Source organism: Parasteatoda tepidariorum, chromosome 3 (assembly GCF_982258835.1).
Source record: "Parasteatoda tepidariorum strain Cologne lab strain chromosome 3, Ptep-v5.0, whole genome shotgun sequence".
NCBI lineage: Eukaryota > Metazoa > Arthropoda > Arachnida > Araneae > Theridiidae > Parasteatoda > Parasteatoda tepidariorum.
In genome coordinates, this window is record NC_141757.1 from 86328094 (window position 1) to 86345862 (window position 17769).

General features: G+C 26.6%; 1 protein-coding gene across 1 annotated transcript in view; it reads left to right on the forward strand.

Annotated features, from left to right (window-relative positions):
- Nucleotides 1–675: 675 nt before the first annotated feature.
- The window catches only part of pic (DNA damage-binding protein pic), a 39588-nt gene continuing 22494 nt past the window's right edge, over nt 676–17769 (forward strand). Inside the window, exons 1-7 of the mRNA XM_016049053.3 lie at nt 676–897; nt 9404–9552; nt 10816–10932; nt 12009–12154; nt 14510–14700; nt 14850–14947; nt 16485–16643. Coding sequence (XP_015904539.1) covers nt 837–897; nt 9404–9552; nt 10816–10932; nt 12009–12154; nt 14510–14700; nt 14850–14947; nt 16485–16643 — 921 coding nt within the window. The 5' untranslated portion in view covers nt 676–836. The remainder of the gene's footprint in view (nt 898–9403; nt 9553–10815; nt 10933–12008; nt 12155–14509; nt 14701–14849; nt 14948–16484; nt 16644–17769) is intronic.

Consider the following 17769-nt stretch of genomic DNA (forward strand, 5'->3'; position numbering starts at 1 on the left):
TAATGCTTCCTTAGAGAGGAACGAAGGGCTTTTCTTGTAATATTGCTCGGGATATGTTTTCAAAAACACATTTTGCTGCTTTTTTAAAAAGAAATAATATAGTTAATTGATCAGACATTTCAAAATCTCAGGTCTCTCTATCTTATATTGCAGGGCAAATAAATAAAACATAAAAAAAATAAAAGTCAATATTTTAGTGGGCAAATTTAATTTAAAGAATCTCAGTAAAAAATTGTATCTTGAGAAATATTTTGAATAAAATTTTCTTCCTGTTTTAATTATTTATGTATTTTTTAGATTGCTTTAAATTTAAATAACATAACACACATGCTTATTCATGTTCATCTGAGTACAAGTTTGTAAAAAGTGATATTTTTTCAACTGCTTTAACCAATGGCCTTTTTCTAGCTGCTTTAACAACCTCCTGAACTAAGGAAAAACACCGAAAACAAAAATTATAGAAAGAACTGATAGCAAGTTACAATCAACAGTCACAGTTTCGAACTTGATCAAATAAAATTAATTTAGAAGAATTTTTCGGTGTATTTTTAACTTCTTTTAATTGTTTAAATGTCCTAAATGCTGATGATCAAGAATTACCCTCTCTGGTATAAATATTCTATACCATAATAATAATAATGAAAAAAAAATTTAAATTTTTATATCGATACATGTGATACTGAAAAAGTATCGATTAATCGAAATCTGGTATGGTGTTTGTGTTGATGTCTGTCGGCGCTAAAAGTGATACTGGAACTTTATATTTAAACTTTTATTTTGAGCTTCATATACTTTAAAGTTGGATGAGCTTAATTTTGTAACAATTTTTAAATAAAATGGCTTATAATTATGTTGTTACGGCCCACAAGCCAACGGGTGTTGGAGCATGCGTTACAGGTATAAGAATAGAAAGTCTGTAATTTGCGTGTTGCTATGGCTAATAAAATCTCTCTGCATGATTTTTACAGATTCTAGGCCAGTAAACATTGAATGAAAGCACAATTAATAGAAAGCATGTCTTTTTGGTTACATGTAAATAAAAAATTTTCATCCCTGTAAATTTTAAAAATATGAGTACTATAAACACATGTTATTTTGTAAACAGAGAATATGTTCAAATTTTTTAAGAGTTACTCTGATGCTTGATGTCGTTTTAGTGTTACTAAACTTCAAGCAGTCTACTTTATGAAATTGTTTCTTTCCTGCTCCATTTGTAGATAGATTTTTAAAAAAAAAATTTGTAACATAACTCTTTACCTTGTGCTTATCTTCTCCAGGGTACGAATCCACACTTGTTTTACAGTTTATGTTATCTATTGAAATGCTTCTTTGTCTTTACTACTAATAAGCTACTTGATCTATTGCTAGATCTTTTTGATTAATAAATTGAACATTCCTGTTTCCTAAATTACCTCCTGTGCCTAGATTTTTTTCAAAATTTAAGTTACACAATCTTTATTGCAGGAAGATTAGTGTATCGAAGCCTGTGTCAATAAAGTCACTTAATTTCTGTGGCATTCGAGACACTAGGAGGGCGGAAAGCATCACAGATTTAAAAACATTTTTGCAAATTAATGGGAATGTTTCCGCATCAGTACCTACTATCACGGAGGCATCAAATCGTTTTTGTTGGAAAAAATTTGAAAACAATATGTTGTGGTTTAACCAAGGTTGGCTATGAGTGCCTCTTACACCCGTAAAGATGGTTTACTTCTGTGAAGTATCTTTTTTCGTTTCCTGCATGCCACTGCCTGATTAGTCGCCAAAGCTTAGTGATTATTCTAATTTTCTCTCCCAACTATTAATAAAATAGTAAAATAACTTTAATTTGATTTTGTAAGTTTAAAGTTTGGTTATAATTTTGTCTACATGCTATTTTTTTTAGTGCTAGTTATTTTTGTCCCCTGAGATGTGCAATTACTTATTAACTTATTTTTTATTTTGTTTCTTCTACAATTTTCGATGTATGCTACACATTATTGTGTGTTTGGTAGAATTGCTACTATGGGTAAAACAATTTCATCTCAATCTATATAATTGCTTTAGCATGAATATCTGTTTTAAAGTTTTAAAAAAATATGTATACTTTTCTTTACAAATTCATATATATTAAAAAAATGTGTTAGAAAGTTAAATAAACATTTTACTACACTCAATAGAGGCCTCTACATGCTAGCAAAAGATATGCTAGAAACTCTATAATTGTAAGCTTGCTTTAGCAAAGACATAATAGCAGAAAAAGAATTTCAAACTTGAAAATTCTTTCACATCAAGAATTATCATTCTATTATTTCTATTTATCCAATCAATGCCGAAATTCTGGTGGGCCACCTGACGATGTTCCCCCATCTACCTTCCTGTCCTGATAAAAACACTTGAAATAAAAAGTTATATTCATTATTTCAATTTGAAAACAGCATCTATAAATTTGTTATGAATAAATTTTTTTTAATTGTGAAAAAATTCATAATTCATATAAAATTGACCGATTGCTGAAAATTACAACTTTACATAATTTTATTGAGGCATTTTCTTCTTGCTGACGTGAATATTTTGTCTCATAAGCAATGCGGGTTAGAAAAAAAATCTGTTTCTTAACAAAAAATCCTAGAAACCCAGTTTTTTTTAAAAATCAGGTTTGTTTGTTTTTTGTTTATGTATAAAACGATGGGTAAAATTATGCTATAAATAAAAAGCAACTAAGCTATTATAAAGCATAATCAGGAAAACTTTTTCAACTATTAATTAATATTATCAATAAAGAATTAAAAAATATCCACTTTTCTTCCATAACCGTACTAACATGATAAGAAAGAATAATTGTAGCTTTTGAATGTATGATTATAGAATGTGTTACATTTCAACTTAACATACAAATAAAATTTTAACATCAAAATGTTATGTTAGTAGTGTATGTAAAAAAATGAGCTCCCTTTGTTTGTCAGTATTTATGAAATGTTATACTTTAGCATCATTTAATACCATTAATTAGCAATATTCAGTCTACAACAATCTGTATCAATTTACTTATTAAAGTAATTGTGTCCTTTTTTTCATAAAAAAATGAAAAGTTATATTTTTTAATTAAAATTTTTTCCGAAAATTATGAGATTTTCGATGATTTAATAATAAATAAGAGTAAATTATTATTTTTTTTTTAGATTTATTTCAACAGAATGAAGCTTTAAGCATAACAATGCTTATAAGTAATTCAACATTAAATGAAATAAGATACACTGATAATAATTTAAATAAATTTTTAATATTTCTGAATTATACTCTTTTATGCAAACAAAGTATTTTGAAAATATTACAACCATTAAAAAAGATTATTCTCATATCAGAAAAAAATTCTAAAAATATATTGATTATTAATATATTAAGTTCAGAAAAGCACATCACTCCCATATTTATTCTTTTGATTGTTGCAAACATAATGTATTGTTTTAAAAAATTAAAAAAATACTAATAATAATAACAACATTTGATCTAAACTCTTCTATAATTGCATTTTTTAAAGAATTATCTAAGCATGGAGCTGGTGATAGTCTGTATTATTTTAGGAATTTTTAGCAAATTATGACTTAATTTTAAATATACTTGAATTAATTAGTTTTAAAAATATATTTTTTCAGAAGAGAAATATGTAAACATTTAAAAATTGCAAATCACATATGCTTATTTAAAGTAACCCAGACTCAGATATTTATTTCAAGATTAAAAAGATTTTATGGGAAAATTAACTATTTTATTATTTAGTTATATTTATACTTAAAGTACTTATATAAAAAGTTTTTTTCTTTAAAAAAAAAAACTATTAGGTTTAAACCATAAACCAGCCTTCCCTGAAGTTATGTCTTCTCTTAGTCATTAAGTTATTCCATCATTACAAACATAATATTTGCAAACTTAAAATATATTTAACTCACTTAAGATTTATTGTTTCGATATTTTTTGTCAAAATGATTATTGACGCTATTTGCACTTACTGTTATTTTTATTAACTTATGGAAATTTAAAATTTCTTTAAACGGTAAACTTATATCCTTTCAGTTTTTAAATATCTATACATTAATAAAAAATTCTAAAAAAGTGTAAAAAACACTTGAAGTTATTGTAACATAAATTATTAAACTGTCTTACTTTTCTATTTTTTAAATTCAATGAATTTAAAGTCTAAACTGCATTGTTACAGAAAATACAATTCTTCTGTTGCATTTAATTAGACAGACGAGGGACCATTCAAATCATACTATTTATTGCATATCTGTATACTTTTTTTAACTAAGAGAGGGAAGTTCTAAGTGAGTGAAATGTTCACCTATAATCTAATGCAGTGTTTCCCAAAGTGTGGTACGCGTACCCCTAGGGGTACGGGAGCACCCATAAGCAGAATATTTTCAAATGTTCTGCAACAGGACTTATTAATTTATACAAATGTTCTGCAAACATTTCACAGCGAAAAAAAGTAATCTTTACGTTAAAATACAATATATTTTCATTTATTAAAATACAGGATCATACACAGATACACTACATTATTTTTTAAACCGAGGCAAACATTCTTGATTTGTTACTTTTTCAATCACTTTTGAAGTGCAAAATTTTGTTAATGACGATGATGATGATGAATTATTAATAAAATGCCTATGATATGAAGGTCCGAACATTAAAATAAGGGCTGCCTTAAAAATCTGTAGAAGAATGTATGAAATTAGGGTTGGGGATTGTTCTGCAAGACTACCGGAGCTCGCAGGAAAACGCTGTCAATTATTCAAAATACAAATTGTTCTGCAAGGCTTCGTTTGTTCTGCCACGTACGTCACAGTTATAGGCACTTTCTGCTTTTGGGCGGGAGCAGTTTAGCGGGGGTAGGTGTTCTTATGCGAAACATCTTGCAACAAACAAAAATTTTTAAAAAAATATTTAAAAACAAAGCCAGCCATGAAAATCTACAATTACGTATTTTTCTATTGGCTATTTTTTGCAGAGTTAACAGTTCATAACTAGCGGTCTCAACAGCCAGTTGTGATTTTTAACTTTTGTGCAATTTTTTAGAGTAAAAAATACATTAATCTTCTTATTAGTGGTACACAGCGTTACGAAAAATTTAGAAAGGGAACGCAAAAGTCATAAGTTTTGGAAACACTGATCTAATGTAATCCTTTTAATTTTGAATAAAATAATTTTCAATAAGTTTTTGAAAAATTCCTCATTAAATCAAATTGCTCATAAACAACTTTTCTATATATATATATATTTTTTTTATCATTAAGCTAACCATTTTTTTTAGAAAACAAAATTTTTTCTTTGCTTACACCTGGAATTTTGTTTCATTACAGCTGACTCTACTTAACTTGTTTGACAGCAAAATGAAAAATTTATTTTTTCATTATAATAAACAAAATGTATAGAACATTTAATTTTATACATAGTATTATGTATACAAAATAATTTTGGTTTTTAAAATACCCTTATCAAAGCTACTGGACGAATGACATGACTTTACAACCGCCTGATGAAATTTTATAGAAATCGTCCAATGGTTGGTGAGAATGATTTTACTATGAAGATATGGTTTTAGACATGTGTTTGCAAAAAAGGGACATTTATGAAGATCATTAACATCTTATTTAAAACTTCATAATTAATTTTTTAAAATAATATCTATAGTCTAATTCAGGAGTGTCAAACTCAAAAGCTAACTTGGGCCAAATAAACAATGCTTAACTTTAGGTGGGACGCAAAAAAAAAAAAAAAAAAATCAATGTTCATAGAAACAAATATTTTTATTTTGAATAGTACATTGTAATAAACATATATAAAGTTAAATTATTGTTTGATACTTGACATCTCTTCTCTGCTACTATCTCTCCTATGTCGGGAGAAATTTTATTGGCCGAGACTACTTTCAAAATTGACCCAACCTGAGTGTTATTAATACGGTTTCGAACAGGAGATTTATTTCCGTTCATAACAGAAAATAATTGCTCACACTGATAAGTACTTCCAAACATGGAAATAATTTCATATGCGAATTTTCGAGTATTTTCAAACCTTGCCGGTAAATATTTGTAAAATTTAGGCACACCCACTTCAATGAATTTTGCCTTCAAATTTGAGTCGCACTGAATCTCAATCACTTCCATTTGCATATAACTGGGTACTGAGCAGGGTTGGGTTTTTGACGTCAAAAAGTGGTTTTTGACATGACAAGGGTATAATACTGGTTTAAACCGTCAAAAATGTCAAAAACTAAAGTTTGCCAAAAAAATATATAAACTTCAAAACTACCAACAGTTGCCATGCATTATATTGAAATTTAATTATACTATAGGTAATCAGCAGGTTTTAAAATATTTTTTAATTAAAATTAAGGTAAAATAACAGATTTAAAATTTCAGAAATTTATATTCAAATGCATGTGCAGAAAAATTTTGCACAAAATTTTTTTAAATATTTATATTTTGAAAAAAAAAAATTTTTTTTTTTGATACTTAAGAAAATTAAAAGTTTATTACTATGCATTTTTGACATATAAGGAACATATAACTAATATTTATAAGGAACTTACAAGTTATGTTGTATAAATACAAACTTGATACAAGTGTATGAAAAAAAATTTTAATGTTATACTGAATATCTTTATTATCCAGTATGTTAATTTGAATTTAAAAGTAGTTATATTTGTGAATAATGATAAATATAATTCATATTGTTTATTATATTTATTTATAATTATTACACTTATCATTTTAAAACAATTTTTACCTCTTAATTTTTTTCCCCTACTTGTATTAAGAATACAAATAATGCATATCTTGAAAGCAAGAAGTAATTATTCAACAGTTGAATATTTAGATATTCAACAAAACTATGCATATAGTATTCAGCAAAATGAAATTCTCAAGTATTTGGATAAACTAAATTTTCAGCATAGTAAATGAATAGGCTGAATATACTATAAATCGACACTAACTATTCTGTGTATTTAACAGAAAGCACTTAAATTTGTATTGTCTTATGTTAAAAAGATTATTAAGAAGATTTAAAAGAATATTGAAAAGATTTTTCTTTAAAAGATGTCTAATGTGCAAAACTGCTAATGTTTATCTTTAAAAATGTCTAATTTTTAGTATAATCTATACTATACACTAAATTTGGTTATAAATAAATTTCTTAATAATATCACTGCAGATTTTCAATAACACATGAAAATGAATACATAATATTACAAAAGATGTGAGCTTTCAAAAGTACAAGATTTTGGTTACTATTCAAAATATAAGTGTTTCTTCAAAATTTTAAATTGATTTTTTCTAGAACATATTTAAAAACACTATCCTTCATAAAAAATATATAAATTTTATGTATTAATTAAATTTCACATATGAATATAGGTTTTTGACATTTTTGACAGTGAGGTTTTTGACGTGACGGTTTAAACCATGGTTTAAACTGTCAAAAACTGTCACATGTCAAAAACCTGCCAACCCTGGTACTGAGTCTATATTTATTGAGAAAATCAAAGAAAACAAACAAAATTTGTCTTCCAAATAATTAAAATCTTCAAACCTTGTTTCAAATTCTGTTCTAAGATTTGAAATTTTATTCTGCGTATTTTTGATACAATGCAGTATCGTCTAAACTAGATTTGTTCTTGTTGCACCTTGGGAAGTGCGTTAAATCTTCATTTTTCAGTTGCCTTTCCCAAAGAAATAGTTTACTTTTGAATGTTTTTTTAATTATGTCAAACATGTTCGTAATGATCTGATCCTTGCCTTGTAACAATAAATTTAAATCCAGTGTTTTCACTACAGCGCAAGTATCTCGAATATTTTTTTCTTTTCTCGCATTAAAAGATGATTAACGCGAGAAGTTCGCGCACTCTATTAATCAATTTTAAAATACACGAATCTCTCGAATTTTGGAAAAAATTTCGTCCTCCGCAAATTTTAATAAAATCCGCCATTTTGAAAAAGACATGAAAACAGCTACGACAAGTGTTGAGAAAAAAAATGAGTCCCTTATAATAAGTTGTTTAAAGTTAGCTCTATTTTTAGCTGTAAATGAATTACTGAACTCCCTCACCAACAATTAACAGCAATTTATAAAAGTTGAAGTCTGTGAAAACTGTGATAACCTAACAAGAAGTATGAACATGGAAATAACTTCAACGAACTTCACTATACTATAACAGAAATAATTGAAAAGCCTATACTGGCAGATGTAGAGGATAGGAAAGTGCATGCACAATGCTACAAATTTAATTAGTGATTCCGAATAGTTCAGCATCTGTCATTTAGCACCCAAAACCGAATTAAAACAAAATATTGTAACAGATTTGACTGATGAGCATTTGAGCAACCTAATGAGAATAGCTGATGAAAAAGTAGATATGGAACATTTTCCATATGATGATGCAATAAAAATATTCAATGGTTTAGAAATTAGAAGATGTTAAAAATGTATTATAATTAAAGAAATATTTTTTTCCCAAGTCTATTCGTGTTTTTTTAATTTTTAGAAATCTCACCCTGTTTTTGAGAAAGAGCGAAAAATTCTCTCCCATTTTTTTTTCTGTAATGAAAACACTGAAATCAAATAAGTGTTTGGTTATATCAACCATAAAAGATAAATCTTGCAGCCATATTTGATCGGAGAACAAACTTGTATCTTGATTTATAGTTTGTAAAAACTTACATATTTTTTCTTTCAAATCCCAGAATTGATTGAGAACCTTGGAGCAAGATGACCAACTTACCTCGCTATAATAGGATAAACCTGATTATGTACTATCTAATTGATAGCTTAGTGTGAAACGGACTCCATTTCGGCCAATTAGAATTTTACATTTTTGAACGGACAATTTAAAATGATCCGTATAGTTTATAAATAAAGTATATTATAATTTTAAGTTTCGTTTATTATTATTATAGTTTCGTTTCTAATTCACATTTCAATTTTATTTTTACTTTGCTTCGGATATATTGACTGGGCCACAAAACTTTGGTCGCGACTTTGACACCCCTTGTCTAATTAGAAACTTTCTTTAAATCTATATTACCAGTGTAATTGTCCCCAAAATGCATGTTTTATCTAAATCTTAACAGAATGTATTTCCTTACGCAATAAATATGAGTTTTAAAATGTTACCATGAAATATCTAAACTTCATTACCTAGTCACTGTCAAAAAAAGGTAGTTCTTTTCAAGCCGAAACTTTTTTTATTAATTTTCGTAATTATATGGCTCCTTTTTTAATTGAATTTTATTTTGAAATAATTTTCAATATTTTAGAATTTTGATTTCATAGTGTTTATAAATACTTAGCAAGTTTGTATATTAAAATATGTGTTTGTAAAATGGAATTATACAATGTTATTTGTTTTCTATTATTGTAGGAAATTTCACCTCTCCAGATGATCTCAACTTACTTCTTGCAAAAAATACTCGTTTGGAGATTTACTCAGTCACTCCTGAAGGCCTGAGAGCTATTAAAGAAATTGGCATCTATGGTCGGATTACTGTAATGAAGTTATTTCGCCCTCCGGTAATCATATTGATACTTTTCTCACTGTATTTTTCATTGTGTTTATAATTGTTTTCTTTTTTTTATTACATTTTTGCTATTATAACTAATACAGATTTATTGTGGAAAAAATATTTTTCAATTAACCCAGTTTGGTTTGGAAAGTGTATTTTTTCCAGCTTTAACGCACGAAAGAAAATACAAAAATACTATTATCCGCAACTTTTAGTGTGCTTTCATTTTAGATTACAAATATTTAAACCAATTGCTAATTATTTTTATTTGCAAGAAATAATCGATAGGATGCGATATTGTAATTTTTAACTTGAGGAATGGAAAAGGGGAAAAAAAACAACTCTCTACTGTTATAAGGAATTAGGCTATGACTGTTGTATCGTATTGCGTCCAGAGCTATAGCAAAGGATAATTATAGTTAATATTGTAGTAATAATATTTACAATAATTATCTATAAAATAAAATTAAAAAAAGGTACTTTTTTATGATTTACTTAAAAAGTTAAGTTGAAATTAATTAGTCTTTTCAAGCTTATTATCTAATTTTATAATGTATTTTATCCATATTTAAATTTTTTTATATATTTTCATAAATACGAGAAGCAATAAACTTTTTATTGTTCGACTTTCTTAATTTTTACTAGTGGTCTTTTAAATTGTAGAAAAATAAATCTTATTAGTCTGAAATCCATCAAACCAAAATAAGGTCTTTTTCCATTTTCATGTAATCAAAACCTTTATCGCAGTATTAAATTTCAATTTTTTTATTTCATTATTTTTCTTTAAATCTTCATGCCATTGAACATATTTTCCACATCAGAAGATTGTAATTAATATTTCTCCTCCATATAAATGTCATTTGTCCTACTTATTTTGATAATTGCTGCTAGAAGGGTAGCTTTGTGCACTAGAGAAAAAAATTTATTTTTTTTATATTACTCCTGGTGTCATAAATTTGTTATTAAATATATTTTTATTTTATAATTTTTTTTTATAAATTGAATATTAGTAAAATATTAGTATGAAAAATTTAATGTCTTTTTTGCATTTGCTTTAAAAATACTTTTCAAAATAGGCCAAATGCCTCTCCTATAGAATTTATATACTTTTTTAGCTTTTGACTATACTAAAGTATAGTTGAAATATTAATGTAAATGATAAAAAGTTTTGCATTCTAAATGTAATATTGATTACATGTTTCTTCATTCTTGTTTCGATTTTATTTATACCATATTTTGATATTTTAAATCTAAATTTTATTACTTTTAGGATGAAAAGAAGGATTTGCTCTTTCTACTTACCCATAAATATAATGCCTGCATCTTAGAATGTGTTTATGAAAAAGGCTCGATGGAAATTATTACTAAAGCTCATGGAAATGTTGCGGTTTGTATCATGAAATATTATACTCATTTTTTCTATATGCTTCTCATCATACCTCCATTTACTGAGGCCAAGATTCTTAATAATAAGTTTGGATTTAATGATAAGTTATGATGCAATGATAAGTTGTTAATGTATTTATGGTTCTAATTTTAGTTATTATTTGGCTCAACAAAAAGCTTTTTAGCTATCAAAACTAATATAACAATTTTCATCTCTTCAAGTTATGCATCTAATTACTGTATATCATATATCCTGCTTTGTTTCATTCTTTTAATTGTGCTGCATAACAAAGCATCTATTATATTTATCTTATGATTTATTTTATAATTTTAAATTCTGATACAAGACAAATATTTTATTTCTGGCTAATTTAATTATTATTTTATTAGACATATTCAAATTTTATACTTTTTTCATTTTCTCTGGGAGATAAATATATGTTTTACTCAATTTAATTTTGATTTGTTACTTGAAATGTATTTTTAAAAGCTTAGTTAGATTTTGTTATAAAAATGTAATTAGTTGAGGAACAGTATTTAATAAAAATAATTTTATAATATAAGTGAGCCCATAAATGTATTTGTCTTTGTATATTTCTTCATAGACAAGGATGAGCTTTTTTATAAACATATTGTTAAGAAAAAGAAAAATTCAGCTATTTTAATGAAAATTCCATTTTATTTAATTCCCCAAGAAAGGATCTGTTTTGTCCACTTTTTATTATTACGAAAAATTACTTAATACAGCAAAAAGAGAAAGCCAAATTTTTCTTCCTAGGGTTACTACAATACAATTTGTTTCTGCTTTGCATATTTAAATAAATTGTGCTAATGGACTTTATTATCAAATTTTCTTGCTAATAATCACCGTTTTTATACATGTGTTTAGCATGATTAATTAATTAAAAAAAATAGATTTAAAGAAATGCTTGGAATATCAAACTTTTTGTTTACAGTATTTGTTAGAATTACTATTTATATTCTGATGTGCAATTAACTATAAAATTGTTGAATAATTGTAGGTACACAAATGTATACTGTTTAAATTTGATGAAATTATTTGTTATTGTCTTACAGGATACCATTGCTAGACCTTCAGAGACTGGAAGCATTGGTATCATTGATCCTCTTTGTCGGATAATTGGGTTACGGTTATATGATGGTCTCTTTAAAGTTATTCCCTTAGATAAAGATATGAAAGAACTCAAGGCTTTCAATGTGAGGTAATTACAATATTTTAAACTCAAAATAAGTTTTCTATATTTTTTGTTCTTGCTTTGATTTTGTCTCAAACCTTGTGAGTGAAAAAAAAAGTTTTATAATGTATTCTGATCCAACACTTAACTAAGTAACAGTTCTTCTTCTTAACTCTATACTAAATATTTTATCATTTACTAAATGGTCAACTGCTATGCCTAATATATTTCTAAATTAAAAGCGCAATGGATTGTGGGATTTAAAGTGTATTACATTATTTCTGTAATACCAAATTGCAGCAGTAATAGGTAAAAAAAAATTATTTTAAATTTTATATTATGTATGCATAACTATTATTTATTAATAAAACGCGTATTTACAAATATAGTTTTTTACAAATCGTAATTAGATATTTATGTTTTAAAATAAGACTTCGTTAGAGACGTTTTTTATCGATTTTCACGCATACTTGTACTATACACTGTTAAAAAAAGTGGTTACGTTCAACTCAATCGTAGATATTTGGCCAAATATAAATTGCTATTATATCTACTTATTATATTTCTCAGTTGAAATCGCTGGGAATTCTACATAGTATATGAGATATATAGTAAATATAAGTATAACATGGTATGTATAATAATCATAAGTATATATAGTAAGCATAGTAAATATAAACTGTTGTATTAAATATTGCTTTATTTTAATAGAAATAATTATTTTCAAACCATATTAAAGTGATGATTCTAATTTTAAAATGTAAAGGTCTTATTAGAAATATTTTTGAGGCCATGTTACTAATTAAATTCAAAAATTTTATGTGTTGTTAGGTAAGTTTTTAGCTTGATAAAGCATTTTAGATAATAACTTAAGCTGCTCTCCAAGCTGAAGAAGCTACAATGTAAAAAATTTTCATTGCTTATTCATATTTTTGCTGAAATAAAATGTTACTCCATGACAAAGAAAAATTATTAATGCTCAATCATATTTATCACATCTAGTAACAAGAATTGAAAGCTAGTTTCATTTTAGGGCCATCACTGGCAACTAACTATAGAAACTAATTTTTTTTTTAATAAAAAAACAGCTAAAAATTGACTGTTTTTAAAAAAATACCGACTAATTTTGTAAAAAGGTGACCATTTGATAAATCATGTTGTCAAATAGACAGCCTGCAATTTTTCTCTGGTAGTAATCCCTTTTGTTGGCCTGTAAAATACCTCTTTTCTCAGTATCTATATTAAAACTGAATAGTATTAATGCAGTTTTATTGGACACCAAATATGCTAATTTTACCTGTAGTAGTATATTTGGTTCTGATAGAGTAGTTTTAGTCTGACGGAGTCTTCATTAATTTTGCTTTTCAGTACATAACTTATTTTTTATCTATTTTAAAAACAAAATAACATTAAAAAATAAACGTCATTTCATATAACTTAAGTACTGATTTGGTGACATAGTCCGCCTAAGCTACGTTGATTATTGAGTTAATCTTACAAAATGAATAAAAAATAATTAAGCATCTCAGAACATGCAATAAACTCCTTTTTTGATTAATGAGAGCAATCATCACTGACGTTTTTATTTATTTTTTTTTAAAAATTGTCTGCAGTTTCATTTATATCAATGGCACGAGCTCTAAACCTATGAAAAAATTCCATTTTTTTTAAATGTCTCTCCTAAACAATCTAATCTAAGTTTTTGAATGATTTTTAAGATTTTTTTATTTTATTTCCAATGGCAGACATGAAAGACAAATTTGTAGCCTAGAATAATATAAAGAATATATTGTTCTCGGCTACAAATTTGTCTTTCATGTCTGCCATTGGAAATAAAAAAAAATCTTAACAATCATTCAAAAACATTTTATCATCATTTTATAATCTTATAACATTTTATAATCATTCAATCATTTTTAAGATTATGGGGGCTAAAATTGCCCTTTTGCACTCTGTCCAAATATCAGGACGATAGAACAAAGAACTGTTCTCGAGTATCTAAATCTGGAAGATGGAACTGTTCTGGAGTTATGAGTCACATACTAACTCTTCATTTTATTATTATAGATTTGTATGTTTTTTCTTATTAAATGTATATTGTTATGATTGAAGATCTATAAATTTTCGTATTTTGAAAAAAATATAGATGTATCAAAAATAAATGTAAAGGTTAGTGATTAGAAAAAATTATTTATTTATTTATTTATTATTATTGTTTTGATGCCTTGTTAGGCCTTTGATCTGTGATAAAATTTAATAAGTTTGATTACTGAAGAGGTGTTTTTTAAAGGTTATTCTTTCATTATTCAAAACCTTAAAGTATTTTTAATAGTGTTTTGGCTTGTAATGAATTAATCTTATATTTATTTGTACTTAATTTAGGATGGAAGAATTACTTGTTCATGACATCCAGTTTCTTCATGGCTATTCAAATCCTACTGTTGTTCTTGTGTATCAAGATGCAAATGCCAGACACGTGAATACATATGAAATTTCTATGAGAGATAAGGAATTTACAAAAGGCCCATGGCAGCAAAATAATGTTGAAATTGAAGCTACAACAGTGATAGCAGGTTGAGTTGTTTCTTCTAATTTAATCTTCATCATTTTACTTTAAATATCAACTGATTTAACTAAAATTATTTAGTTTTTTTTTTTAAATTTATAAATTCATAATTGATAGCAAACTGCATTTGTGTATTAACTGTAAATTCCATTTTAGTTCCTGAACCTTTCTGCGGAGCAATTGTGATTGGTCAAGAATCTATTACTTATTATCATGGTGATAAACACATAGCTATTGCACCACCTCTTATCAAGGTAATTTTAAATGTTTGACTCATATCTGTTTTTTGCATTCTGTCAGTCAAACTGACCTCCCTGCTCTGCCATTTCACATTGATCAGTTTCAAAGCCTAGATCAAAAACTATAGAAATTAATATTAATTTAGAAATAAGTGCAAAAAAGCATCCAAACAAGGAAAAATATGTTGCAAGAAATTTGAAATTTGTTCATGGGCTTTTTGCTCTGTATAACTACTGATGTTTTGTTCTGCTTCACCAAACCACTGCAATTTCTCATTGCTTGACAATTTCCTCTTGATCCATCTCAAGCTCAAATTTTAGAAAAATACTAAATTATGTATTTAATTTGAAATATTCACAAATAGGCTCTAAAGGAAAAAAAAAAGTTTCTCATTTGCAACTCTCTGATTATTATTCTTAAACTATGATAAGAATTTTGGGTCAGGTGTTTAGTTTGGAATTACCATGTAAAAAAGCAACAAAGAAGCCAAAAAATGACAATGCTTTTAATGCATATGCTTTTTGAAGGCGAATTGTTAATTGTTGCAATTGGAAAATATTGAATGGCAATCATTTATCGAAAAACAAATTATCTTTTTTCACAAGTGCAATACTAAAAAGAAGTGCATTGTAAAAGTGAAAAACTGTAAAATAAATATAATATAGAATGCAAAACTAATATTCAGTGATGGGGGAAAACTGTATAAAAAATTGAAAAATGGGCTTTAGGATTAATATTTGTTGTGTGATCTTATTAGTTTTTGATTCATCTACATTTATTGATTTCTTTTAAAGTAAAATGTGTTCTTCTTTATTATGTGAATGAAGAAATTACTTACAGAATTAAATAACAAATCGTATCTTTTGTGTCAAAATTGATTAGCCCGTGGGCTAATATAAAGATAACCCACCTTTACAAGATTTTCAAGTGCTGGTGCTGCTTTTGGTGATAAATATCATGATTTTCATATTGGATATAGGATGTTTCTGTTCATATTGCTATTATTTTGTAGGCTACCTGTCTGAAGACAATATTAAGAAACAATATGATGCAAAAATTTCTATTTTGGAAAGAATTTGCTCTGCACCCCACACGCTTTAAATATTTATAGCTTAGTAATTTAACCCTTTATTGACTCATGAGTTTTATTTATTGAACTAAACAATCTTTCTTGAGTATATGAGCAAATCCATAGTTATTCTAATCTTGTTTTAGGCTGAATTTGTTAGTTTTTCTCCTGAAATTAATAGAAAATAATAACTCTTTTTATAAGAGCAATTTTCTTTCTGAGCAATGCAAGTTGATATTTTATATGAATTTCAATTTTATTCTGCATTTGTGCTTGCTACTTAACATTTTCGAAATTCTTTGTATATTTTATTTTGTTAATGAATTTAAAATATTTCAATTAAAATTATTATTGTTTTAGATTTAAACATTAATTAAGTTGTAAAATGAATCTTTTTGTTACAAATTTTGATGTTAAATATTTTAAACTTGAAAAGGCTGTTGGAAAGTTATTTATATTTACCACTTGTTATTTTATTTCAGCAAAGTGTCATAAATTGTTACTGCAAAGTGGATGAAAATGGATCTCGCTATTTACTTGGAAATATGTGTGGTCGCTTATTTATGCTGTTATTGGAAAAAGAAGAAAAGATGGATGGAACTGTAGTTGTTAGAGACCTGAAGTTTGAATTTCTTGGAGAGGTATATTTTGATTTCATGTATCAAATTAATATGCTTTCTATCATACATTGTTTGGAGACTTGCTGCCTCAGAATGTCACATCATAAAACAACAAGAGAAAATGCATTTCTTGCATATAAAGTTTTATGACTGTTTTGTACATAATTTTAGCTAAGATTTGTTATAAATCTGCGCACGTTTTTCACTATTTTTCTTGCTAACAATTTCACCATTTTTCTTGCTGCCTATGCGGGGTTTGGATTGCACTTGTGTTGGCAAATAAATGTGATGTTATGTTAAATTTGAAGTAATAAATATTTGTAAAATTGTTATCCATGTTAATTTTAAGCTTAAATTCAATTGCCAGTTATAATTTTGAGGTGATGTGCCCCGTGGCATAATCATAGTGACATTGTTGCAGAACGCAGAGTTATTGCAGAAAGATTTTTCATTTGGGAAGTTGAAAATTTAGGTTTTCTTTTCTTCAGAGTTTATGGAAAGATGTTTCTCTTTTTCTACAGAATTGTATTCTGAAGATTGCCTTTATTGTGCATCTGAAGGGAAAGAAATGCTCATGATTTTTTTTTCTATTCTCATTTGTGAATTAAAAAAATTTAACAATGATTGGCTGGCATCTGCTGGAATTTCAAATTAATAAAATAAAATATAAATGTATACGAAATCGCATAAGTATAAAAGATAGTTCGCTCCAGAAATATTTTTCTTTCATTTTCTTAAAGATCACAATACTTAACATTTTAATAAAATATGACTGTGAGTGAGGAATTTGTTCCAAATTCCGATTTGTTGCAAAAGAATTAATGAATCATTGTGGGAGTACATTTATCGCTTTTTTTAAAAATTTGGTTGAAATGAAATAGATTTAATGTTTTTAATATGATCTTGCTCGCACAAAAATTTTAAATCTTGCTTTTGAGTCTACTTCATCACTCATAAATCATGCTGATTCTGTCGTAAATTTATGTAGTGGTTTGTAATCATTTAGATTACACTGAGCCACAATTTTCTCATGTTAGCCATTTAACTTTCTTCTTTTGAGTTCAGTTGATGTTAGGTTCTTCATTGACCTCATTGCAAAATTAAATTTAAAATTATGAACTTAAAATTTTTACTAATAAAATTAACT